Below are 27,850 nucleotides of genomic sequence, written 5' to 3'. Positions count from 1 at the left end.
CCGATTCACTGCTGCCGTTTTATCTAAAATATCTACAACATGATATGAGAAAGTTTAATAGACTTTCTCAGATATCAGTTGTAGGTATTATTGGCAGTTTTTTTCAATTGCTTTGATAATGTTCCTGTTGATATCGGATTTATATCGCATCGACCGGAACATATCGCGATATAAGTTTTGCCATATCGCCCGATGATACGCTAAAATTTATATTGAATTGTTAAATAGCGAAACGCGAGAAGTGCCAAAAAATCTGTGAAATTGGAGGATTTTGTGCAAACCCTGAAGGTATGAATCATCAGAGCTGAGTCAGGTAGCTCTCAATACAAGTACATTCATTGTTCATATATTATTCAGATTATTAGGAAGTAAAAACAAATCAAATCTAATGTAGATCAATACATGATGTAACAATCCTTTGCCGTTAAAACAGCAGCAGGGTTTTGGGCAGATTCTTATGGTTCATTTACTCATACATGCTTTGTTCTGCAGTGTTTTCTGTCTTTGATGAGAATACGATGCTAAACCACCCGTTAAAAAGTCCTGAGGGGACTTTCCGAGACAGATCCTGACACATCATTTGGGTTCAATCCAGAAAAAAACTGTCTCACAGCTTTTTGAACAGTAATGCAGATTGCAGTTTATCCTGATTCAACGAGAAGCACTGACAAGTGGTTCCAACGACAAGTGAAAAGGCACAACAGTAAAAAGCTTGATTTTAGTGATAGTAATAAAAGTAATAAAAGTAGGTATGTCAGATATGCACTGTGAAGTGTGAAGACATGTTTTGTTTTGTTTTGTTTTATGTGTAATCCTCTGACTGGGCACTAGAGAGAGTGCTTTACAAAAGAATTTAGGTCCTGTTATCAACGCTCTGCATGTCATCTCTTCGGAGGAATTCCAACAGTCTTCAATAAAAAATCAGACCAGTGTTACGTTTTTAAAAAACAATCTGTAAATGTGCTGGTTAATGACAAATTCTGTACTGTAGAAAGGAAAATATCAAGTAACCCAACACTATTTTTATTAGTCAGCCTCAGAGCAAATGCATAATTCAAATAAAACAACAAATGTCTTATAAATTAAAAAATGTACTTGGTCAATACAAGAAGTGTCAGTATGTGTCTTGCTAAAGAGCCTGGAATTTGTCAGAGAGGATTTATTCCTGTGAGTTGTAATAATAATGAATTTAGAAAAATGTGGTGACAAAGTACTTTATGGCCACGCATGTGATATTAAACAGACATAAAGCAACAAGATTTACTGAAGAATTACAGGGACATACAGTGGTTTCATCCATAATGAAGTGTACTATATTATTTCTTTTCTTATAGGTGCGCAATACATTTACACTAAAGAGTTAAAAAGTAAAAGAATAAATACAATGTAGCTTGATGTTTTACAATAAATAAGCAGATCTTCAAGAATATCTCAACTGTGTACAGTAGAACTTAAAATATTACTCTCTTATGCTATGATGAAAATAATTCAGTGAGGAAGTGCGATAAATATATTAAATAAAGTTGCGTAGTGTGCATTTTTACTTTTGTGTCAAATAACTAATGAACACGTGATATATATACAATACTATTTCTTTCAATGTTCTGGATGCCAGTGTAATATGTTCAGTGTAAATTCTTCTACATCTCACATACTTTGAACAAAATGGGTCCCTCATATAGAAACACAAATGTAACGGCTGAGCTATATTTTTCATTTAACTTTTAAGCAGTTGTGAATTCACCTGTATCATACTCACAAGTCAAATCCTTTACCAAAATCAAGATTTAGAATTATCATGCAAAGGGTACAAAAACATACTTATTTTATGCAGCTTAAGTAAATCATGTTTTTCGTTTCTTTTTTGGCAGAGTAAAGCTTGCTGATACTTTTGGCAGATTTCAGAATAAATGGAGAATACAACAAAAGTAACTTGAACATTTAAGAATTATATTAAAATCAAATATGTTATAGGAAAACAATGTGAGTATACTGAAGCTAACTATCAAAATGTACTGTACCATATACTGTATCACTAAACCTTATAATGTGTCTAAAAATGTATACTTGTCATGACTGTATGTCATCACAGATCATGGTCAAGCAAAAATTAATTAGGAATAAAAACAAAATTGGTTAATTTTCAATAAAACTGGTTAGTCTGCAGGTTTATGGATTAATGACCACTCTTGGTACAGTTGATCCAACATTAGATGATATGTGTGGCATTTTCGTGTTCAATAGTTACATTTTAACTGAAATGGGCTCTGTGTCAGTGAGCCTCCTGAACAGAAACCACACTTTCATCGGCTCCTTCTTTCCTTTCATGGTGACAGGGCCCCGATACTCCAACTGAAACTGAGGGTCAGCATTCTCAGCAGACTGCAGACACCTGGAATTAAATGTCAACACCATAACAAATCACTGTACTGTCCTGGCTCATTTGTACCTCACTCATTGTAAATGTAATTTTTCTCTGTAAACAAAGCATGAAATAGTCCATGTGTAAACCTTGCATTCTATGGTAAATAAATTCCTACATCTTCTTATCTAAAACTGACACTTCCCTACACACATCGCCAATCTGTTTTCATACTGTTAAACTAATTTGCTCCTTCAGTCCCATATAATTTTTAACATGACTTCACATGAATTAAAAAAAAAAAAAGTTGGTATCAAATGAGGAGATATTTAACCTTACCGATAAGTATATTCGGAGACATTTATTTTACCCCTCTCCCCAGTAGTTTCTGTACGACTTGTGAGGTTGACTGTATTCCCAAAAAGGCAATATCTTGGCATTCTCTGGCCAATAACCCCAGTAACCACTTCTCCTGTGTGGATCCCAAGAGTAATCTGTTAAGAAATGGAAAATAAAAATGGAAAGCTCTTCATATGATCCATTATTATTGTTCTCTATGTTGGTTACAATTTTCTCCAAGACCATAAATTTGCCAGGTAGGCCAAGATATTTCTGCTAATTTATTTTTACTTGGAACACTGGCAAAATGAACCTTAACTATTAATAAGATATCCATGTTGTTTATATCAAAAGATATGTGTTTTAAGTTCAGTATTTAAAGAGGAACATGAAACCGGATTCATCTACTTTGAAACTACACCAACAAAAGCACAGTTAAGTTCGAGAAAAATTATCCTGACATTTTAAGAAACCTCTGTGACTCTTTAAACAAGGACTAAGTAAGTGTTGTGTGATCCACAGAGAGCGAAAAAAAAAAAAATGCAAGCAGCATCCCAAATGAGTGCAACTCTTGGTGTGTTGGCACACAATTTTAAAGCTATCGACCGAAATGTTGTGACATTTGGTGGGTGGATGTAAGGTTAACTCAACAGAAATCAATCTGTGCACAAAATTAGAAATTTTTTGGGTTTTTGTCTTGCAATAGACTATCAAATCCAAAAGCAGCTGCAGGCAATTCAGAGACTAATATTTACACTTGAACTTGTAGGCACTTCAATGCTTATTTTCTTCTGAACATGAACACGTGTCTGGGATAAATGAGTATCTATTTTTAGCCGCAGGATCGTGAGATGATTAGAGCCTGTTTCAGCTACTAAACCGGACTCCTTCTCAGTCAGTGCCATGTCCCAAAATAAACAGCCTTTTGTTAAGCAGACAGGATTTTCCAAAGTTAGCTCTAAATGGTCACTGATACAATAACAATCTCCTGCAGTCAGTTAAACAAAAGTCTGATGTTTTTCTCCAACTTTACATTGCGTACTACTTGTGGAAAGATGTCCAGATGTACAGATATTAATCAGCAAAAGAGTTGGTTGCGATTGTTTGTCAAAATAAAAAATGCATTGTGTAAAAAGCAGCAAATGGCAAAATAATAAAATATGTGATAAAAATTTGAGCCAAAATGAATCAACAAAAACGGAAAAATGTCCAACAGGGATATAAACGACAAAAAGTCTGCCAAATAAAACTTGTGAAGCTTTTGAGTTAAAAATTATGTGAATCATTATTATAGTATGAAGAGTTTGCAAAGTTTATGTTGATGCTTAAACATTATTAATAAAAAACATATATATATTTATATATGTGCTATATATATATATATTTATTTATATTTACCAAATTTTATAGTTTTACAGAATTTTTTATATTTTCATTTTGCCATATAATCAAAGCACTACAGATCTTGTCACTGCTGAGTCTACTGTGGAGCACAGACAGTAGTGCCTCTATAATAAGCATTACCAAGATGAGGTAATGCACAGGATGCCTGTGTGTTCCCTTCCTCCACCAATTCAAACTGAAAGTGCTGCAGTAACATTGACACCGTTTTAAAAACCAAAACGAACATGCTTCAGTCACTGAATTCATTTTAAAAAGAGCAAAGTGACTGTTTCTCATTTCTTGCCACACTTAAGTTTTTTAAGTGTGCAGTGCAAAAAGGGCTTACAGTTTATGGGTATAGCTGAATATAAATAGAAAATATAGTTCATATCTGAAAATTTTAACAATTTTAACCATATTTAATAAACTATATATACACAAGAAACCTCATCTAAAATCTGAGATGGAAATCATACCTGTACTGGTTCATCATCCACTTTGACTTGTTCAGCAATCTCCATCATATCAAGAGCGAGGTGGCAGATAGATTTGGCGTGGTGCGTGCAGGGCTCGGGCAGGCCACTCACAGTCATGTACTTATCGCCCACTGTTTCCACCTGTATGAAAAGGAACATTTAGCCATCCTTCACATGAATGATGCCATATTCTGATCTATTTTCATTTCATGTAAAGTCATCTGTTCCCACTGTGCTGCAAAAAGAGTTCTTGATCGCACATGTGAGGCTAGAAATAAATCGAAACACCCTGAGATAAACACTAAAACACTTATATCGGCTTTAAGAAATTCCCGCAAGAGCGCAGAGGGGCTGTGTGCGCGTATGATTGATCATGTGCGCATACTAGAGAGCTAGCGTGCATGTGTCTATGTGTGACCGGAAGACAGTTAAAATTCGTAAGCCCCCCCCAAGGAAAAATCCAGCCCCCCCCCCAGCTCCCCCAATTAAGAATTTCTGGCACCATTACTGTTCAGGGCCTGTGTGAGCTGTGCTTAAAACCCCCGGACCACCAGGCCATTCAGCTTATAGAGTAAATATTACTTCTTTTGGTGACCCAGTGCCTGAAGCCTATCTGTTGGAAGTGCCAAGGTCTGTTTTACTTCTGAAAGTACATTCTTGTCTGAGAGCCTAGAGTGTAAATCTGCTACACAAAGCCTATGAAATGGTCCACTGCCTCTGTAAAAGTTGGTACTACTCTTATGGTGGAAAAACTCAAGTTGGTTGATATAAATACACCTTTAGTGGCGTGTTTGCACAATTGCATAACATTATTCATTTTAGAATCAGGTGGCGTTACTGCATTTAGACTACAGAACCAGCCACAATCATGGTAGATAACGGCATTTAAATTTGCAATTTCAGACACTACATTTGTAGGCGTTCACACATTGTGTTTCGGTATCACTTTACTGCATGAATCTAATCCTTCCTGAAAGAAATTTACAAACACACGTGATATACTGTCATGGCAAAATTCTTGCTTCCAACCTTGTATACGTAAGGGTTCTTGCGAGAGTCTGTCAAGATGTCAAAACGTGTGTAAACATCATTGAGCAGGTTGACTATCTTGATGGCTCCCTCAGCTGAGGCGTGCTTGCTGCAGAAGGCATTGAATCCTACAATGCCACTAAAGAGGATGGTCACGTTGTCGTAGCGTTTTGCTGGGACTGGCCGTTTGTGTCGCAGTTCGTTGGCAACAGATGGCGGCAGAACAGAGTAGAGTAATCTAAAAGGAAGAAAAGAAATAAACATTTTGAGCAAAAAGCATAGTTATGGTGTGCTCAAGCAGCAGAGTAATGGGCTGGGGCTGTCAGACTGAGGTCCATTGTTTGGATCAGCATTTTATTTGCTCACCCAACACCTTTTGGTCATTTTGCTATGCAAACTGCTCTCAAATGAGGGTGGTGTTTCTATGGTAACTGGTTAGATCATGGCAGCCTGTTAAAAGCAAAATAACTTCCATGATGCCTCATAATTTGAGGAGACATGACACATACAGATACTAATAAATGGATACAGAGAAATCTTACACAGAAGATGAGACTATACATAATTATCTGTAGCATATTTAATTATCGACATTCAAGGTTGTTAGGAGTGTTTTCTCATGTAAATTAAAAAGCAGCTGTTTTCCTGATCGTGTTGTAATCCTCTGAAAATGCATCAACAGTGTAGCAACAGCTCTCTTAAATATTTAGAGAGGAGCCATGAATTCTAATCAATGGGCCAGAGCCCAAGGCACGCTGAGAGCAGGGAACGGTGAGAATCATAATAATAGGAGTCCAACAGCGAGTGAAAGTCTTTTCCTAAGAGAAGATAGGGCTGCTACAGCCTTGGTCTTAATAAAGGGCTGCTCCACCTCTTTGCTCCTCTCCAGCTGTCATCCACTGCTATGCCAAATTACTATGACAGAACCTTTTCTGAAATCCAGAGTCAAAGCTAGAAGAGGGTCTTCAGGGACTGAGGTATAGAAGTAAATATCAGTTTCAGTAATAATTTTGACCTTAGGTGGGTCTACTGTGATGTAGCCTAAACAGATCCTCAACGGACTTTGATTGACTTGTCTCTCTTCTGTGTAACTTCTCTGTCCATAAAATGGAACGCTTAACAACTCATCAGTATTTACCTTTTATTTTTCCGAAGAAGGAAGACAACACCAGTGTTATCATGCATGTGTTATATTGAGATTGAGGTTGACTCATAGCCTAATGATAATTACAATAATTACAGGGTTGTGGAAAATTGTTACACATAATTAAACAATTTTCCTAGTTTTTGCCTAGGGTTATAAGTGTCTTTTAGTTTGTAAAATATTGAGAAATTAAACTTTCTGAGAAAGTAAAAATTGTTCTTTGCTTAAACTTTTTCACAGTTACGTAAACTTTTAAAGGACTTCTCAGGCTGACATGTAAAATATTGCAGGACAGCTGGCAGAAAGGGCAAATTATGATTAAAACTAAGATTGATCACTTTGGAACACACAGATATTTTTGAAAAATTCCTAGGAAATAATGTTGAATGTATATACATATGTGACAAAGAGGTGTTGCACTCTGTGTAGTGTCTTTCTATTTTACAATTTAGGGCAGTTGGGCCAAAGAAATAGATGGTAGATTTGATTTTAATTTCTTGAGCGATTTACATGATGTGTGTGTATGATGCCGTTTACAAGCATTTAAACGCTTGAGCTACACCGTGTCTGTGGGCCAAGATATAAAGCTAAAAAAGGAAGAACATCTATCCAGTCAAACCTATCTGTCTTTTTCTTCTCATCCTCCAAGGCCCGGAGTGTGTGCTGCAGACGATCTGTCAAGATCTCAAGCTCTTGGGTAAGTTTGTACTCCTCACGAAACTGCTCACCCAGGAGCACCAGGTCACGTGTGGCATCATGTAACGGGATGTCACTCAGGTACAGTCCCCTTCGTGTAAGATCATCCAGGTTCATGACACTAACCATAAAAATCGAAAATAAGTAAACAAAGAAAAGGGAAACAGTGAAGTAATGCTTCATTATTGCTGGTACGATGCGGTGCCTGAATTGTGTAGGAACACTGCAAACTTATGTCTTGTTCTTGCTCATATAAAGAATAAAGAGCAAATTTAAGAGAGTGTAATATATAAGTTACCAGGGCTGAGCTGAGTATCTCCAGATAAATGTTCTTTTTGTAGCATAAGGTCAGACACACCACATTGTACGAGCCCTCTAGTATGGTATGGTCAGGTAATAGAGCATGCTCCTCTGTGTCATCTCCTATTATTTTCTGTCAGGGAGCAACGTTTTGTGAAAACTCTGATCTTGTCCTCAGCAAAGTATTTTCAATCTGTGAGGACAAGATCTCTTGAACCTGTTCTCCTGTGTCCAGTATGTCACTGGAAATGTCTGATTGTTTATATTAAGGCCACAGAAGCTAATAGAGGTTACAGCAGAAGAACATGTGTAATTGCCTTGACATAAGAATTACCACTATGTCTTGTGAAAAAAATGTATATAATTCTGTTTCACTGAGTGATATATTCCTTCAATATTTCAAACATGAGCATGAGTTTACTTTGAGTCAGGCTGAAATAAAGCTGCCATAAATACAGAAATATTAATCATAAGAATTCCTTCCTGTTTTGATAACATTCAGCATTACACAACTCCTCTCCAGTATGCTATGCTCTACTTGTGACATATGCTTCCACGTTTTCTTATACAGATTACATTGATCGATCCTGTGATCAATATTTGACCACACACACAGTACCTTGGGGTGTGTGTGAAGGAGATCATTAAGCTTTGAGGTTTTAAAAAGAATAGAAGAGAACAACTGGGTTGAAAGAGCACAGAACTGAAATTGTTCTTGCACTAAAAAATGTATATGTAACCTTTTTAACCCATCTTAATACCACTCTGTAGTTCATTATTTCAGTGTATCCTTGGGAATCATCATCTCTAAAAAGAAAACATATTTGGTATCTTATGACAGACTGACTGACAAGAAGATTTAGGTCTTAAGTAGCAACATCATCAAGTAGCTGATCATCCCAGAGTTAGAAATAAAAAGTAATGAGATAAGCAAAAACAGAGTGGAGATATTTTTCACACATATTATCAGCAAACAAAAACACAAATAACACACAGCTCAATTTTACTTCAAATTGTGGTTTGGGTATATCATGGCCAGTAGATATATTATGATCCATGTACTTTCTTCAGTATAAGCAGAAGTACAATGGCATTCAATTAAGTTAAATCTGAAGTTAAGGATTTGTATCTTTGAATTAATGGGGTTTTGATGTGTGCTTCTGTCAGGACAGACCACACTGTGGGTTTACCTGGGTGAGCAAAGAAAAAGGATGTTCTCTGCCTCTGGCAAGTAAATCATCTGTCCTTTCAATCTCAGACAGCTGATCTCCACCCCCGTCAGCTCGTCCTCACTCTCTACAGGCTCCACATTCAGAAGGCCCTCCTGTCAGGATTACATCACACTTATGAATATTTCATTGTGTGTTCTTCTCTAAATCAGTGTCAAAAATGGGCACCAGTTCAATTTGCTCTTTATTTTTCAATCTGTGTATTTTCTTTCCTTTAAAATGCTTCATTTAGCCACAGAGAGCATTAGTTCAACTCATCAAAATGAATACATAAGACCATAAACAAATGTACAATCAAACCATATTTTGACCCCTTAGACCGTCACAAAAGTAGGGCAGCCACCTACACTATATTGCAAATGTACCTTACTTCGCAGAACGAAAACAGTGTTGATATGGGAAAGGATGCCATGAAAACTGAAGTCGATGTGAGGACGGACCAAAGAAAATACTGAGGGGAGGATACAGGTACCAGGTTGAAGCTGTGAAAAGGAATACAAATATGCACATTTCAGTAAAAAGATATCAGAAATTAGTTAACTGGACAATTTGTTACTGGTATTCTTGTCAAAGCAGCATGCAGTATACTACTCACTACTCAATTTATTACAAAAGCATAATCAAGAACTATATTTACAGACAAAATTTTGCCGCATATGAAACAAGCTGGAGGTGTAATTAGATGTGGATGTACACCTGTGGCAGGACTCGATAAATAGCGTTCCCACACTGTGTCAGCGTCAGGTCCTTGTCAAACATGAGGTGGAATGGGAAGGCTTTGCAAAAGGTGTACGGACTGATCCGTGTCTCCTGTGTTCCGTTCTCCTCAAATCCGTCAAGATCCTCGTAGAAAGCCTCCTCCTCTGAGTCCTTCTCCTCAATGAGGAACTTGATGTGGTCACACTCCTCACTTTTTGGTTGGATCATCTGTTTTAGATGAAAGTTATTATTTGATTGATTATACAATTTCAATGTCAAAACAATTTTAAGGTTAAATTATGTTATGTCGTAGGTTTATAGCAATACAAAGTTTTTAAGTGAATATTTTACCGTTGCAGTATTTGTTGTTTGTTTTTTATTTATATTGCCTAATTATTATTACTGTCAATCTGTAGTTATTCTAAATATAGGGGGGTATAAAATGTCATTATTCTGTGGATTTATTGGAATAAGGCCTGCTGACGTTAAGCTGCTGTCTCTGCACCCTGTTGCCATAGCAACAGTTGCTAATATTTCCAGAAATTGGGTGTCACTATTCGAGAGTCTGTCATTTTCTGTTCTTTCATTACACACACAATTGCTGCAATATATTATCCTGTCTGTACAATATGATTTGGTTTGAGAGACTTGAGAGAAAATGTCATTCGCTTATGAAACAAAGAGGAAACTCCAGTGAAAGTAGATGTCTGAGGAGAATAACATACTGCACTCACTGGTGTAGGTTACAGATTGTAATTTGTTTGCTGAATATTAAATAGGTCTGGTAGAGTAAATCCAACAAGGTAACAAATCACAACTCTGTCTCCAACATTACTTATCTATAAAAATGTGGAGTTGAGCCAATTTAAATTCAACGTCAAAGTCCAGATAAAATAAGTGAAGAAAAAACTCGCCAAAGACTCCTGACACCTACAAGCTAGACACTCTATAGTTTAGATCTAAAAATATCCCTCTGACTCACAGACATTAGCCAAAACCTCACTGCTGAACCGCAGTTGTCATGATAGGACACAGTTAAAAATTATATATTTTGGAATTTTTTGATCTCCCCTTTATAACTTTTTAAATTATATTCAGAGATGCAATATAGGGATTAAGAGGCTTCAGTGAATGTTGTACCACAAAATAGAGAAAACTAGGGCAAAATTTGAAGTCATTGTCATTCATTACTGAAAGCAGAGACCTCTAAGAGAGTTGTGAGTACGGTGTGCACAAAAAGGGAACAAAACCAGACCTTCATCTCTATCTCTGTTCCGTGGATTTGCTGAGCGACAGTTTTAATGATGCCGATCACAATGTCTTGCAGGCCTTCTCGCTCTGAGTAATAGTGAAGAATCAGATTGTTTCCCTTCTCTGCATCGGTGCAGCGAAATGAGGGAGCCCTCATCCCGGGATAAATAGTACCCAGGTGGTCATGTAGTGCATCCAAATTCTGAAAGTTTTGATTAAAGATAAACTATAAGGCATTCAATCACAGCGCAAACCCAACCTATAAAGGGTTAGAAGATTAATGCAATAATACATACATACATGCTTTTGGCATAGTGACAGGGGACTTGTAAGAAGTAGATTACAAAATAAAAGTATAAAATAGAAACAGAGAGAGGTGAGACCTTTTCACCTTCCCGTACAATTCATTGCTATATTGGCATAACACACTCAGATTACAGTCGAACTGTCATAGGTTCATTCACATTTGGGTATTTAAGGTGCCAGATTTTAGCAAGGAGGAATAAGGTACAGAATAAAAAACATATATCTGCTACATAACTTATTACCTTAGTCATAGTAAACCAGTTGAGTCTTCAGAAATACTACAATTTACAAACGATTATAGCAGGATAGCACCCAGATGACCAACAGGCAAAGAGAAGAGCCTACCTGCAGGAATTCACGAACGTTTGAACCCAGCACTCGCAAGATGGTGTCATAGCCCGATTCCTGGCAAAATTCGAAAAACATCTTTCCAAACATCTGCAAGATGTCTCCGGCATTGATCTCTGAAATACAGGATAGTGTTTATTTAAAGCTTAGCCTGTGATATGGGTTGCAATTACATCATGTAGCACCATTTATCATTAGATTTTTTGTTTTCATTTACAGTGATGCTGTCACTTACTGAGAACTTTACTTGCAGCTGCAACTAGGTCATATGTTTTGGCATCATCATATATGATTCGGACAAGGAACTGACCCTCAATATCAAGCTGAGCCTCCCTCCTGCAAGCAACAAGAGTCTGTTACTCATGAGTAACAACAAAAGTTAGAAATCATTGAAAACCATTTTAAGACAACCGATGGCTTTGCCTTTTTGAAATCTCTTTTCTATTGCTGCTTAATTCACAGAGGGTTTTCTGTTCATAGTAGCAGTTCAATAATATCCTTTGAGTTCTTTTTAAAAGGATCCATATTGCTTATTTGTTGGTGTTTTGTTTTGTGGTTCCAGATATATACAGTGAAAGTAGTCTAGTCAGAGAGTTCAGATGGTCAGATTTGGATCAAGCAGACAGAATGCAATTTGCTATTTATAGCTTTGACAGTGCATTAAAAAAAACCATGTCAAACGCTTAATGAGGAATTGATTGCTACGGTTGAACTGAGAAAACAAAAATGATTTACAGGCCTGACCAGTGAGCACAGTTTTACTATAACCTGTAACAGCTGAGAAAACATGCCTTGAAAGAAAATTAAGATCACACATCTCATCGAGTCTGAAAAACAGACCCAAACTTGATAAATTGTACATTAAATAAAATTAAGTCACATTAGGAGATGCTGCACAACATTCTTCTTGGGGAGGCTAGGAAATGGCAACATTGAGAACATGTACACAAGGCCATTGACTTTTTTTTATTATTATTATTTTAGGCAAGGTCAAGTTGAGGGCAGTTGAGTCTACAGAAGAAAAACTTATTGGATTGAACCAAAAAATTTGACATGATGAAAAGTCATTGCTCTAAATAAATACATTGTAAGTGGGATTGTCTCCAAGAAGAGATTTAATTTTTTTGGGACTGGATTGTGGCACATTCAACCTCAGTAGTAGTGCACTTTTAAATAAAAACAATGATGAGATTTGAATTGTTAATGTGCTTTACTAAATTAAATAATGCATTCATGTATTGAAGTGACAGATTTTGCTTAAATTCAAGTGTAAAACTAAGCCACTAAACAATAAGCAGTAAAAGAAATCACTAAACAAGGACGTACGTATGTGGCTTTAAGAATGCCACTTTTAGGTGCTTTATTTAACTACTTTTAGTTTGTGCTATTTAACATTTTTGATTTACTCAATTCCATTAATGAAGTATTGTACTTTTTCAGTCTACTATAAATTTCCGACAACATAAAGAAAACAATCATCTGCTTTACAAAAACTAGAAATGAGTTCCACCTCAATCAGCAACAGCAATAAAATGTTAGTTATATATTCATAAGAAATCAACATGTATAATACAATACACACACACAAGTACTGAGGATTTTTAAGCATGATTATCATTGCTCTGAAAACAGGAGCACTTACAAAACGGTTTTAAGTTCAGTGAAGGAAGTAAATACTACAATACTACAAAAGGCTAGAAGAGTAGTGGCTATTTTGACTATGATACTTTTATTTTGCCAGCTTCTGTCTGAGTTTAGGTATGAGACTGCAGAGACTGAAAGTTTACCACTGAACAGTGTGCAGATGTCTGCTGGCACCACAGAGTTAAGTGTGAGCTGATGGTGAGGCAGCTGCGCATCAGGCCTGCTGTGTGTCCTCGTGCTTTGGTTGGCCGCTGTGTAACCTATGAAACCAACTAACAAAAAGCCAATAGTAAACACACGATCCCACAAACTCACTTGATGTCTTCCCACACTTCCGGCCCATAGTTCCTTAAAACGAGCAGCTCCAAGGCGTGATTCACAAAACCATACTGTGGGGGAAAAAACACGAGCAATGCCAATATTATTTGCATGCGAACAGTTAGAGTAGAAGATAATATGAATTCTGGCTTTTAAACCTCAAGTCAAATCACGTATATGAGCTGTATCCTAGGCTTCAAATAAATCGCCATGCAGCAGATTGAATTCAACTGTTATTAAACATCAGCTGTACAATATACACATTTTACAGTGTGACTGCCACATAGTATCCACTAACAGGAAATGACAAATGCGTCGCGTTGGGCCAATAACAGCGGACCTTAGCTGCACTTGAACACAACACAAAGTCGGATATTACATACCATGACGACAGCTTCTTCTCACTTTAGCTTATTTTTGAGCGAAAGCCGTTGAATGTGACACAGCCTTCATGGTTTGGTATAGATGCTCACAGTCTCCGCGTCCATTCCCTCCGCCCCCCCCCCCCGCCTTCCGCAAGTGATTGACAGAGAGTCTGGCGAATAGCAAACGAGATCCATTCGTACGTAAGGCATTTCCGGCCAATGAGTTGCCGTCGTCCAACTGAGGCTGGAGGAGCTGGAATCTCAGCAGGCACAAACAGCTGGTATTCAACAGTATGTTTTATTTTATTAACATACATACATATTTATTCAACAAAGTATTTGCTTTCATATATATATAATTTTATATCATATTTCATTAGCGTATACTACCAGGGGACATTTTATATTATATATATATATATATATATATATATATATATGTGTGTGTGTGTATATGTATATATTGCACTTCATTGCACTTTTATTACAATGTTGATCAAAATACATTACATATATAATTATGTGTATATATAGTTTGACCCATTAATTTAATTTAACGTGTGTTTTGTTTTTTCCCGGAAAACCAGTAATCGCTTTCACATACTTGCATGTAGTGGATTAATACATAGAAACAGTAAACAAGTGCATTTGTAAATAACTATATCACATATGTATACTGAGTTTGTCATGGTCTGATGGTGTGTATCCATGACCTCATCAAACATTATAACTCTTACGTATTGTAGAATATCCTGCTTTGTACTGTAAAGGCACTTAAGTCTGTGAATGTCAATATTCATTGCACTTTGATTGCAATATTGATTAAAACACATCACTTTGAGTGGTAATAGACATACATTGTATTCTTGTGTCTTATGTCCCTCTGTATGAGGGAGTAGTGCTATGATAATCATGTAATTAATACAGTATAAATATGTGTACAGTGAAGAAAAAAGTAAAAAGACATTACTAATTGGAAGAAAAATGAATCTTGAATGAATATGTAAGTTTAAGTTACATATTCTTACTAATATATACTGAGTTAGAATACTACTACACATACCCTTGGAAGAGATTACTGACATAAATTCATATTAAAGAAACTAAAGCAAAAAAAAAAAAGACTGATGTAAATAACAAAAATGTTAGAAAATAACATTGTGATTTTGCCTGTATAGCTCTGATAACACGCCTGAACTTGTTGGTCATTACTCAATTCAGTGTTTTAATATTTCCTTCAACTTTTCCTCATTCTTTGTCATGAATGTTTTTTTAATTCTGATTTCTTCTACCATCCTGACAAGCAACATGCTTTAGCAGGTACATGATTTCAGCAAGTGTGAATGGATGAATAGATATTTACAGTCAACAACCTTGACAAGAGTAACCACTCTAGCTAACAACATCACATTGAGAATCAACATCAAGAATGTATTTCTGTATCATAGCCACATGATGAAACATGATATTAAATTTTGCTCCATATCTGCAAATCAAATAACAATCAACTAACAGATAACTTGTTTTAATATATTTTATGCCCTTTTGTATCGCTTAAGTAACCTACTGTCTCAAAATCTTTCATTGGCATTCTGGGGATCTTGACAAAAATTTGAAGGGATTACTCATTCTCAGAATTCTCAGAAAATGTGTGCAAGTTTTGTTTTTTTTGTCACTACAACTGTAAAAACTGTAACTGTAAAACGGATAATTGTACAGAGATGAGGCTCATGTTTAACAACATTACTGACATCTTTGACATCTAACCCTAACCCTGACAGTTGATAGAAAGACTGGTAGACAATATCATCTATAACTGAATAACTCAAAATAAACCATACAAGGTGTTTGCGCTATATTTGCTAAATACATTTCTGTTTCTTTATAGCTAACGTTTCTGGACTGGGCAGCAGCTTGACTTATTTTCACAGTCAGTTGTGAAGGAGGCCTTCAAAAAGTAACAAACACCAGGAATGTCTTCTGGGAAATTGGCCGGAAGCTCTTCTCTGCTCCTGGGAACAAAGACAAACTCTGGTCGATCCTTCAGCAATCTGGGACAAAGAGTGCACAAATAAGACATGAATGTAAAAACAAAGTGGCAAATTATTTGACACAAGAGAAAAAACAGTGATCTTTCAGTTTCCTGACTAGAGTGCTTTGTTTTAGTTAGTTGTTTTTTTTTTCCTGTATAACAGCCACTTTGAATTTTGAGTCAGAGAATATGATATAATGATATATATATGGTATAGGTCTCATTGTGGTAATGGTAAAAACACAATTACTCATTCGTTGCATTTGCAGAGTTACATCACCTATGGGTTGTCGGGCTGATATTGATTTTTCTAGGTTGGCTGCAGGATTCAAACTTGTTGGCCAGTGTGACATTGTTCCCAAACAGACAGTAGCGTGGCATCTTCACCCCAACTACACCAGCCAGAACTGAGCCAGAGTGGAGGCCAATACGCATCTGGAAAAAAAAAATACAGCACATTCCATAATTTAACCAAAGTCGGAGTGTATGAGCACACAGTCGGTATTGCTATACCTGAGTAATCCAACTGTTGACGTAATTAAATCTGTCTTTTTATTTTTAAAGCATTTTAAAATTTTTTATTCCACAAAAGGTCAAAATTCAATAAATCTTCAAGCAACAAGCAACAAACAAAGAAGCAATATCAAACACTGTCCTGCTACTACAAATATGCAACAGCACACCAAATCAGCATTTGAAAACAGTCCCCAAAACACACATACATAATTCACTCCTGTTTAAGGGAACATGTAGTCAAATAAACTTTTTCTCTTCTTCTTCTTTTGTTTCTATCTGCCGTGTGTGGAGATACACAGAAATATACACAAGTTGTCAGTGATCCAGGGCACATTCCTGTCTTGAATTTCACGCTACTATAGTCATCAACAGTTGGGTTAGCTGGTAATAATGTCAGAACAAAAAAAGTATTGAAAAAGAATAGCTAACTGAAATATATGTAAACGGCTTAAAAACTCAACTCTGCAAATGTTTTGAAAGTAAGGAAATGTTTGTTTTATGTAAAATTTTCATTATGTTTTACTCACATTGGCTCTGATGAAATGACAGAAGTGCAGCTCTAAATTTGCTGGCAAAAAATCTCTTAATCACAATGTCCATGAATATTAACTATTAATTCTCTAAAAGAAGATCATTTCAAGAACTGTAAAATTCATCCATCAAAACCACTGTATAGGCAAAGATCTGGGGACGTCTTATAACTTGTGATAAATAAAATGCTTTGCTTTCTAATGGAGAACATTTTTTTGGGTTGTTGAAGTTGGGTAATTATCGTGAATGAGGAGTATTACAATATGCAGTACTTGTAGTACTCACCTGGATTGGATCACCAGTTGGTGTCATGACTTCGTTTGAAAGCTCCATCATCTTTAAGGCCATGAGTGCAACTTGGACAGCGTGACTCTCGCTCTCCTTGTGTAAGCCGCCAGCTACACAATACGCATCACCAATGGTTTCCACCTGAACACAGTGGAGGATCATTACAATGAGTTCTAACCTGGCAAGATACAGAAAAAAAGCAGTTTGTGCCCCCTTCCACCGAAAGTCAAGGGCTCCTTTAACTTTATTAAATATGTCCCATGCCATGGAGAGAAAGGACCTTGACAGCAATGACGAATTTGAAGTGGGTTTTCATCAAAATCTGTTTTATTTGACTTACTCTCCATCTTGCAGTATACGGCAGAAGGCAAAGAACAAGGAGTAATAAAACTTAAATTGTAAAAGTACTTGATCCTTGGCCATATTAAAAAATCCAGAAGTGTTTTGTCTTCTTATTCCTTGTCTTTGTACGTGTAAATCTGGACAGCAGAGCACTCAGCAGCTATGTGGCAGAGACAAAGTGAAACTATTTTTAGACTCATAGATGTGGAGTGGAAATAGTCCTGAAGGAACCGCTGACTTCCTAGCATTTTACGAGATATTTGTCAAACATGCTGCTCTGTGTTGTACTTCTGTGACACTTTGATTACATTATCCAACCTCCCTGTAGATTAACAGTGTCTGGCAGACACCAGGGCAGCTGACTTACAGTGGGGCCCTTCTGTCCTTTGGAATTCATAAAGCAAAATTATTAACTGTTTTGTTCAGAATGTCAAAACTGAGAAAGCATTTCATGAAAATTGTTCAACTTAGCAGTCCCAAGCTATGACCTGAGATAATACATTGTCTTTTTTTTTTGTTGTTGTTGTACACAGAGTAGACAGGGGAATAGAGGATAGTTAGTCATATCCTACAACATTTAAGATGTTAAAGAGGTAAGGACTTATGCAGTTATTTTTCTGAAATATTTCAAAATGTTTTAAAAAGTAAATAGGCCCAAATTTTGATAAGTTAAGTTAAATATCAAGGATGTAGTATTCCCTTGCACTATTACACACCCAAATATGCTTGAAATGCTCTGGAACTAGATTTTGGAAACAAATTAACTGAAAATATGAGTGAATCATTAAAATTCTAAAAAAAATAAAATAAAACCATCTCTCAACTCAGCATTGATATAGTTATGAAAGAGAATTTCACTTCTCACATCTGCTTCAGTGACTTCAGAATCATATGTGAGTATATTTCTTCAACCTACCTTATAAACATCAAGCTCCCCACAGTAGTGGTCAAACCTGGTGTACAATTCATTGAGCATGGTGATCACTTGCATTGGAGTACAGAGGGAGCAAACAGCTGTGAAGCCCACAATGTCAGAGAAGAGCATGGTGACCCTTTCAAACTTCTTGGCCTGGACTGTTTGTCCCTGCCACAGCTGCTGTGCTACAGTGCCAGGGAAAATGGAGAAGAGCAGGTCCACTGTCTTCTTCTTCTCCTCCTCCAGGGCTTGGTGAGCATGCTCCAAGGCTGCCTTGGCCTTCCCCAGACGCTTCTTTAAACCGTCCTGGGCTTTGGCCTGTTCACCGACCAGAACGACATCACGCAGCGCGTTGTGGATGGGGATGTCTGATAAGTAGAGTCCACGGCCAGTTAGCTCCTCAAGCTTGTCCACGCATGGTGAGCCCAGGAACAAAATAGCACTGGATTCTGGAACATAGATCATCTGACCTTTAAGGTCCATGAGCTGAAAGAAAATAAATATGATGAGAAAGGTTCATTAATTGGAAAGCTTGTTTGAAATAAAATCCTGAGTTTTTCTTTATTACCTATAAATCCAACAGAAAACAATCAAACATGTTTCAAAAGAAACATTGTATATGCGTACATAACCTCCTTCAAGACATATTGGAATGTAAACATTGGAATAAGAAAAAGGAAAACTGGCTGTTTGCATGGTGTTTCTGAAACAGCAGCTGTATGCAGCTGTCTGCTGACTGTAACAGTAAACAAAACCAAAAGGTTTATTTATATTTCACTGGAGCCCAAACTCAAGCTTGTTAGTTAGATATAATTATTAAATGAATTTTCATGGCATTCAGTATAGAAATTGATTCCTCTCAGAGGAGGAATTTATGTGATTTTGTGACTCCCAATGACCTTAGAACCATAGAACCACCATGAGATTAAGGTTTGCAGTTCAAACTGAAAGAGACTCAGAAACTGTTGGATTGATTATTTATGAAAATAAATATTAATAGGACATCAGAGATTTTATGAATTCCTTGATCACTGGCATCATTATTATTGATGATGTTCTTACTATGTAGCCTGACACTGACACCATTTTTTTGCAAACAAATACATTTAGAGCAAGATATCCAAAACTAATTGCAGAGTTCATTATTTTAACCTTTGATTTTCATGTTGGAGAGCTGAGACCATAGATGTACATGTTGAGTTTCTTTAACTGCTATAACAACAGTAGCCATAGGAGAAATACAGCTCCAGAAGTAGTTTAAGGATTGCAACATAATTAATTCTGAATGTGCCACTTCTGTTGTCATTTGAGTCATCTTTGTGTATAGTGGACATGCCAATGGAGTGATGCATTGTCTAACCCAGATGGACAAGTTTGACACTTTCTTCCTGCTCACAAACTTTTTTGCATTTTTTTAACTGGACTCCTTGACCAATAAAGGTAAAGGTGGAGCTGCAACTGCAGGACTGGTGTTATAGTAAGTAGAAGCATCTCTGACCAAATGTCATCAGCTATTACACCACTGACTCACTGACACTTTTTTCCTTGTTATGGCAACCAATAGCTGTGCGCCCTTGCATAAATAGCACAAGCATTGCTGTGCCTTTGATGGATGAAACTGTTTTGACATTTGAATCTGATCTCCACTGGGGGTATAATCTTAATCTCAGGCCAAGTGCACCACTAATAAGGCCAAAACAGCCTTATTTATTTATTTATTTATTTATTTATTAATTACCGCTATCGTACTTATGATTTAATATTAACAGAACAGAACAGCTCATTAATTGCTGAAATCACTTTCCATTTTATTTGTAACAGACATGACAACATACCTTCCCTGTGCTGTCTGCGGAGGAGACTACATGCTTGATCCGAATGATAAACTGTGTGTTCAGCATGGTCAGGATACCTTGAAAGGTACATTTGATCTGGGGAGAGACAATAGAGAAGTGTTCTTGGAAAGTAGAAGGCCGCCTTAATCCATCCTTCCTGCTCAGTCTCTTCCTGAGCCCATGTCCTATTTGAACCAGAACCAAGTCATGGTCCAGGATCAGATGGAAAGGGAAAACAGTGGCAAACAAAGTAGTAGGAAGTGTCCCAGCGGAGGTCGCCCGCAGTGGACTGGGGCTCAGATTTTTTGCATCCTTAACAACAACTGTGTATAGCAGACTGGGCTGTGGGCTGGACTGAAGGATGCTGTCTTTAGCACTCAGGGGTTCCATCAACACATCCACGGTGGTGTGGTACAGCAGGCGGGCAGCAGCTTTGATGACTCCAGGGAAAAAGAGCTGAGTGGTCAGGCGAGGGTTGAAGAAGTAGACAGTAAGCAGACCTGGATCCTTGTCTAAGCACAGAACCGAAGGTTCATTTACATAATCCTCTCTGTCCTGGTTGGGCAGCATGCTGCTCTGCTTCAACAGGACATTGAAGCTGTTGAGGAAGTCATGGAGAGCTCCCCCTACCACCTTCAAAATGTTTCTGTCCTCCTCATAACACATGTTGAAGAGCTCCTCGCCAAGTGAAATTTCCAAAGCTTCCATTGGGATCGCTGTCAGATATGATATGAAGAGAAACATGTGAAGATGGGAGGCTTGCAATGTCTAGAATTTTAAAATAAAAACTACTTTGCGGAATGAGTTTCAGATTTGACTTTACCTGTTTGGGCTGAGTGAAAATGCATCATTTCCACTAAATGCTCTTCTTCATCACTGTAACTCTGACTGCCTGTGCAGCAAATTCTTGGACTGGAGAGACAATAAACGTTGAGATACAAGATCCAGAGCTCCGTGGGCCATACTTTTACTATTCATTTAAAGGAAAACAGATTAGTAGAGCTTCTGCTTTCTTTTATTTCCAGGATCTGTTAATCCATCAAGTGTACTTTAGTTTAGTCAGAAAAAATTAATAAAGGTTCCAGGCACGTTGACACCTTCAGATGGCTGCTTTGTCTAACCAAAGGCCCAAAACCAAAATATACAGATTACTGGCTTTGTCTGACCAATAACTGTAATCCCAGCTAAACTAATATGTGTTGTAAATAGAAATACAAATAGATGCATTTTCATTTGGCTCAACATCAGACTAACTATAAAAGTATTGTGTATTTTCAGCAGATGTCTAATGGCTGACTCTCTAATCTCATGTATCCATAGCAGCTTGAGTCTGCATCAAGCCTGACTGTTCTCATTAGTATCCGTCTGGTAAAGGGAGGAAATTGGCTTGAAATCTGGAGGCAAACCGAAGGTCAATTGAGACTGGCATCTCTCTATCATTTCACTTAGTAGAGCAGTGCTGTTGGGATTTACAGTAGCTGTGGTGGGAATTGGTGGCAGTCAGGAAGGAGGACTGTAGTTAGATGTTGGTCATGTCTTGAAAAGAAATGAATAAAATAAAATTAAAAGAACACGCTACCTGTCAGGGTCTCTGGTGTGATCTGACAGGGTCATCAGTCGATGGAGGGCTCCATGCAGTCTCTGAAACTGCGCCAAAGTGTTCACCAAGTTAGAGGCTCATTGCCTTAAAAGCCGCTTCAATTGCAGAGGCTTGATTAAACGCCAAGTGAACGTGTATACGTCTTGTTTTGTCACTTACCTCAGGGCATGCTAATTTTCGGATGCTTTCCCCAAGTGTGTGTAGGTTAACTTTGGTTCTGCTCGCCTTCTGCCGAGGTTGATCCTCACCTATTTTTCCGCGCACGTCTTCAGAAAAAGGCAATAAATCCGTGTCGTCTGCCGAGCGTTCCTCCAAGTCTCCGAGCGCATTATTTGTGGCGCTGCCGGAGAAAGGACAGTCTCCGGATATCTTCAGCTCCTTCAGCTTTGCGCAGAACATCTCGCCTGTATGTGATCTCTCTCTCCTCCAGCTCTTGTCTCTTATCTAATTTCGGAGAGAGACAGTCCTGGTCGAGTAGCTGCGGTGTCTAAGAGAAATTCCATCATCTGAGGTGTCTCATCCAGGATGTACCTCTCCTAGCTCCGCACAAACCGCTGATTCAAAAAGCATCACCAGCAAAGCAAGAGACTACATACAAATTTCACTGAAAAATGCATGTGCAACTGTCCTTACCAAAGCCAATGAGAAACAGGACTAGAGACAAAAGAGCGCTAGGGTCAATCCATGTGCAAGCGGGGTTGGTGTAGCAGAACAACCTATCAGCAATGAGAAATTATTTCCAGGCGACTCCACGCATGCAAAGGACTTTTTTTAGAGCAGTCTCTGGACTCGGTCCTACCTTATGATCCAGTCCTACCATGTGTCTTTTATATTCTCATCAGGACTCCAAGGGTGCGTGATTGTGTTGTTAAGTGTGTTTTCATGTTGTGTTACTAGCTTTGCTACGATGTTCATGTAAAACACTAATATTGTTTCTATTATTAAATGTCCTTTCTGTAAACTGTCTGATGTTTAGGATCATAAATATGAGGGTTAACTCACTTATTGAAAGCAGAAAAGCTCAAACAACAAGCCTACAATGTCTCAGAGAGAGGGGCTGTGTATTCAGGAGCAGCTCCTTCAGTCAGTCCTGCTTTTCTCTTCCCTTCCTTGATTCTCAAACATCTGAAATTCTGTCTTTTCCTTCATTATCATTGTTGATATGACTGTCATTCTTTTTTTGGGCTGCAATTAACAATTTTTTTAATTTCATCAATCAATTTTTTTAACATTGTGCTAGCTGATGAAGGAAATGTTAAGAAACTGTTCAGAATTCTCATCCCAAATTATCAGGAAGAGCTACTTGTTTCTAAAACCAGAATACATTCAATTAGTTGTTGCATAAAACAAAAAAGCAGCTATTTCTATTTTCTTTACAGGGATTTAAAGGAGAATCCACATATTTTAAACATCAGCGTTTAAGGAGTGAAAAGGTTTCATGAGGAGAGCAGCTGAAATGCCTTGATGATGTCAGCACTGACACATACCTAAATATCTGACCAAACGGTTAGCAGTGGAGTTGTTTTTTGAGTACCATAGGTAGCAGGTTGTGTCAAGAAGAAGATTGCTTAGGATAAAAACAGAAGATATCTGTACTCCAAATTTTGTCCATTTTCAGTCCCACATTGCTGAAGTAATTGAAAAGTATGGAATTATGGATAACAATACAACAATAGTTTCTAACTCTTTGCTGAGTGTGTTTGCTTTCTCGTATTATCATTTTATCAATTCGAAAACTCTTGCTAGCGTTTTCATTCAGATTCATGTGAAATTTATGATACGTCTACATTCTATCCAACTGCATCAGGCTGTTTTCTAATGCTTAACATAATTTGGGTTTTCTTGAATTGGTTTGCTTCTTTACAGATACTGATATCTTACCAAAAGACAGATTAGAGAAACAAGCTCCTCACAAACCTTGAGCAAGCTAACCCAGGAACATTCACAGACACAATGTTAAAATATTTTATGATGCTTCACTTCACTTCCTGTAAAAAATATAACATTGCCAGTGATCAGCCGCTTGACTTGGTGCAGCAGAGGACCTTGTTTATGATGCACTTCAGCGAGTAGATGTTGTGGCAATATTCACTCTTCACATATAATCAATAATGAATTTTACGGTAAATTTCAGCTACAGCACAGAAATGATGTGATGTCATGGTTGACATGATTTTGACTTTTATGGCTTTCTTATGATTTGGCACTATACAAATAAATCTGTTTTTTTGTTTTCTAAGCATGGAAAATTATCTTTTTCAAAATAGGTTAAGAATTAGTTGGATTTAGCCACCAGTTAGAGGACATTTTAGAGACATCATAAATGTTCTAAATTGAACAAAATAATCTGAATATAATGATAATTTAGATGAGTAAAGATTGAAACTGAGTATCACAACAGCATTATGCGATAATTTAACCCATTTTGATTTTATTATCCCAACGGGAAATGAGAAGGCGGGCCTTAGTGTAGTCTATATTAAATCAATCCAATATCAAATTAAATTAAAGGGGGACTTGTTCCTTTTACAAACACATTCACATGAAAGCAGGCCTCGATGTAAATCAAAAAAATTATTTCGGCTGTCAATTCATATTGTTATACAAATGATAAATGTGCTTTAGTGGTTAACAAACTGTACAAAATACAATATTGTTTATCTTTAATAAAAATAAAAATCAGGAAAAATTCAGGATGTTGGAGAAGTGATCCTTCTTCCATGACAGACAGCTAGATCATAAAGCAGAGAAAAATCACAATAGTAAAGTTACAACACAGAAAATCTGCAACTCTAAAAAGCTAAAAGGCAGTCAGGGCCTTGGCCACATGACCTTTACAATCAAGCAGAAACCATGACAAGTTACTTAGTTTTACATTAATGAATGAAAATGCATATGTTTTTAAATTTGACAAGAAACAAATACAAATTAATTGCACAGATACTACAGGCCACCTTCAGGTCTCAGCAACCCATCTGCTACCATAGAAGGACAGCTGGTATTGTCGCTCCTCACCAGGATTCAGAAAAGATAGCACCAGATGCACTGGAATGATCAAACTTCTTTATAGTGATTATCTACAACATGGACTGTTGTAAACTGTGTGAAGGTGAGACAGAGAATAAAAAAACAAACCAAAAGGTCTTGCTGTTGCAGATTCTTGTCTTTACTTTGTGTCCCATTGCTGTACTCTTTCAATTGTGAAAACTAGAGTGCAACTGGAAATGAAGGAAAAGACAATTAGCCATCAAGCATCTGTCCTACAAAATGAAGAGCACTGACCCACACTGCACTCCACTGCTTAGCTCTCTCTCTCACTCTTTCTCTCTTTCCTAGTCCTCAAAGAGCATTTCAGTAATTGAGGGAAGCAGAAAAATTTGGCAAACATGACTGATGTTGACTGCATAACTGAGGCTTTGCACCTTCCCAACCTAAGGACCCTGACCTGACAGAGACATGAAAGAACTGCGAATTGCATTTTTGACTTTTATGGTCATTTTGTGTGTCTTTGTAATCAGTTTTCGCTGTTCAGTCATTATGAGTTTCTGAGAAATTGCGTTGTGATCATTTTGTTTCTAGTTTCTAGTTTCGTTGTTTTCCTTTATGGTAAATTTCTGTTTCTTTGTTGTTGTTTTACAAGATTAGTGTAAAAAATTATGCTAATCTAAATCTAAAAAAGCATAATCTTGTATAACCTGAAAATAATTCTAGTGGTGCAATGTAGCAGATTAGAGAAACAAGCTCCTCGCAAATATGCTTTTATAAAATATCAAAGTAAATGTCATTTTCAAAGCAAAGGTTTAAGCAGATGTAATTTTGAACTCTTGTTTCCGTCCACAATATGTCTTTGAGTTTACCCCATTAGCATTGGGGGAAATTTTGAGGACCAGGATTCAGAACTCAAGCCTCATTGGCACACTATTGATGTGAAACTAAGGTAATCTGATATCCACGGGCAAAAGATGTGAATTTTATTTCAATGGGTCACACTGTTCCAGTTTTACAGCTAATTACCCTGAAGTTCTTGCTGTTTGTCAAGAAAATTTCAGATTATTTTTAGTTTAAGAAAGAAAAGGAAAAAAAAAAAAAAAACGAACTCTAAAATCAGAACTAGCTTTCATACAAACAGCACAGCACAGTGCAATTAAAAAAAAAAAAACATCTGGAAATTTCATCCCTTTTCTGACCTCACCTCTACATTTGAATGTACTAGGATCTTATTCCATGTGGGCATACAGATAGAGACAAACAGCAGTTTGTTTTATCAGTGTTCAAACTGAAGTTCAAACTGGTGATGGAACTATCACAGCTTTAGTGGGCGCCAACATCAACAGTATGAAAAAATATGCAATAAAATTTTATTCAGAGTAATTATGTGGCAAGATATGTTTTACAAAGGAAATGCCTCTTTTGTATAAAACCTGTATATTCCCCATGTATTTCTTCTTCTGTAGGTGAGGGAATAATAAAAATAAAGGATTGTTGTACTAAATGGCTACAATTTCCTCTTGATTTTTTTAGATTATGGTTAAAACCTTGTGTCATTTCAAGATAAACTTTGAGTAAGTTTATTAAGAAGGTATCTTTTCATAGTTAGTTTTAACAGGAGGGAAGGAAGAAAAACCTCCTTTGGTCTTGAACCTGACCATAGACACAAAACTTGTATAACTACTGTTTCTACATCTTGCCAATCAACATTTTTCACAAATATTACCAAGTGGAATGAATCTAAAAATACACTTTCCCAGTGTCCATATGACTAATGTACAATGCTAATGCGAGTTTAAGCTCCTGATATTTATTCAGTCCCAAGCTTTTCACAAGCTCCCAACTCATTGTTTATGATACACTGAGATAACTAATCTCATCACAAATCACACCAGAACACAAAGTCCACAAGAACCTATCAGCCATGACCTCAGACACTTATAATGTATATACACACAGTTTCACAAGAACAGAGTTCTTTGTTTTGTTTTTGTTTATTTTTTTGTTTGTTTGTTGTTGTTTTTATTTTTATATTTTTTTGACAGATCCCAAGATTCAGGCTCATAAAGCCTTCTAATAGATACTTCCACTACATTTAATTGTATTTGGTAGAGCTGAATTCTAGTAACAAAATAACAAAACTGATCCACTAAAATAATTGGCACATTGGATAAATTCATGTTTCTCAAAATAGAGCAACCTTCTGCAAATGTTGTTCTAATTAAAGTACAATATGATGATGTAATTCCAACCAAAGATTATTTATATGTCTGAACAGCCATGCTGGACTTGTGAAGTGCATCTATGTACTTTTCTACATTAAGACAATTTTTCTTGAATGTTTAGGATACAAGACAAACCTGGCCAGTTGCTTTTTCCACTAATCTAAACAAACAGACATGTTGTTAAAGCAAAACGTCACTGACCTAAGTCTCACCTCATTTTCAATTTTGTTCACTGACATTTGGTGTATTTGATTATTATAATGGGTATGAATGGTTCAAAAGTTGTAACACATTAATATTTAGAATGCCTGCAGCATTCTATCTGATTTGACTTCTTACTACAGATGTAGCATTTGATGACTATTTTATTTTTCTGAGCTTATTGAGCTCAAAGTTTTTAGAGGGATTGCCAGGATCCTCTTCTGTATGCATAAAAACAACATAACTAACCCTAACTACATACAGTATCTCTCACCCTGTGTCCACTCATCACATCTGCCTTTGCATGCATGGCTGCCATGTACTAGCCTGCAGCCAACAGACATTGTACCAAGAAACAGGTTTTGCTTATTTATTATTTCTATTATTTGCACTCACTTTGAGTAGCCTTGTTAAAAAAATAATTGAACAATTAAAATAAATAGCTGAATGTAAAGATAAAAATTAAAGAATGCTGATGCATGTTTTG

At 36.8% G+C, this 27,850-nt stretch overlaps 2 protein-coding genes across 3 annotated transcripts; both read right to left on the bottom strand.

Annotated features, from left to right (window-relative positions):
• Nucleotides 1-802: 802 nt before the first annotated feature.
• gucy1b1 (guanylate cyclase 1 soluble subunit beta 1) lies at nt 803-14,029 on the bottom strand. Of its 2 annotated transcripts, XM_029508974.1 has the most exons (13): nt 13,908-14,029; nt 13,522-13,595; nt 11,798-11,898; nt 11,560-11,678; nt 10,913-11,110; nt 9,655-9,885; nt 9,324-9,440; nt 8,920-9,053; nt 7,353-7,550; nt 5,590-5,827; nt 4,561-4,701; nt 2,702-2,856; nt 841-2,392 (listed from the first exon to the last, which is right to left on the bottom strand). In XM_029508974.1, the coding sequence occupies exons 1-13, from the start codon at nt 13,908-13,910 to the stop codon at nt 2,245-2,247; spliced, it is 1,857 nt and encodes a 618-aa protein (XP_029364834.1). In that variant the 5' UTR covers nt 13,911-14,029; the 3' UTR covers nt 841-2,244. The 2 variants fall into 2 exon arrangements, with proteins under 2 accessions (XP_029364842.1, XP_029364834.1); XM_029508982.1 differs by lacking the exon at nt 2,702-2,856 and having other exon boundaries at nt 803-2,392.
• Nucleotides 14,030-14,351: 322 nt separating this feature from the next.
• Nucleotides 14,352-22,348, bottom strand: gucy1a1 (guanylate cyclase 1 soluble subunit alpha 1). Its single transcript, XM_029508960.1, has 8 exons — nt 22,109-22,348; nt 21,929-21,996; nt 21,173-21,261; nt 20,350-21,065; nt 18,515-19,000; nt 17,254-17,397; nt 16,202-16,356; nt 14,352-15,940 (listed from the first exon to the last, which is right to left on the bottom strand). Exons 1-8 carry the CDS (start codon nt 22,346-22,348, stop codon nt 15,778-15,780), a joined length of 2,061 nt encoding a protein of 686 aa, XP_029364820.1. The 3' UTR covers nt 14,352-15,777.
• Nucleotides 22,349-27,850: the final 5,502 nt, after the last annotated feature.

This window comes from Echeneis naucrates, chromosome 1 (assembly GCF_900963305.1).
Source record: "Echeneis naucrates chromosome 1, fEcheNa1.1, whole genome shotgun sequence".
NCBI lineage: Eukaryota > Metazoa > Chordata > Actinopteri > Carangiformes > Echeneidae > Echeneis > Echeneis naucrates.
This window is presented reverse-complemented; position numbering and strand designations above follow the sequence as displayed.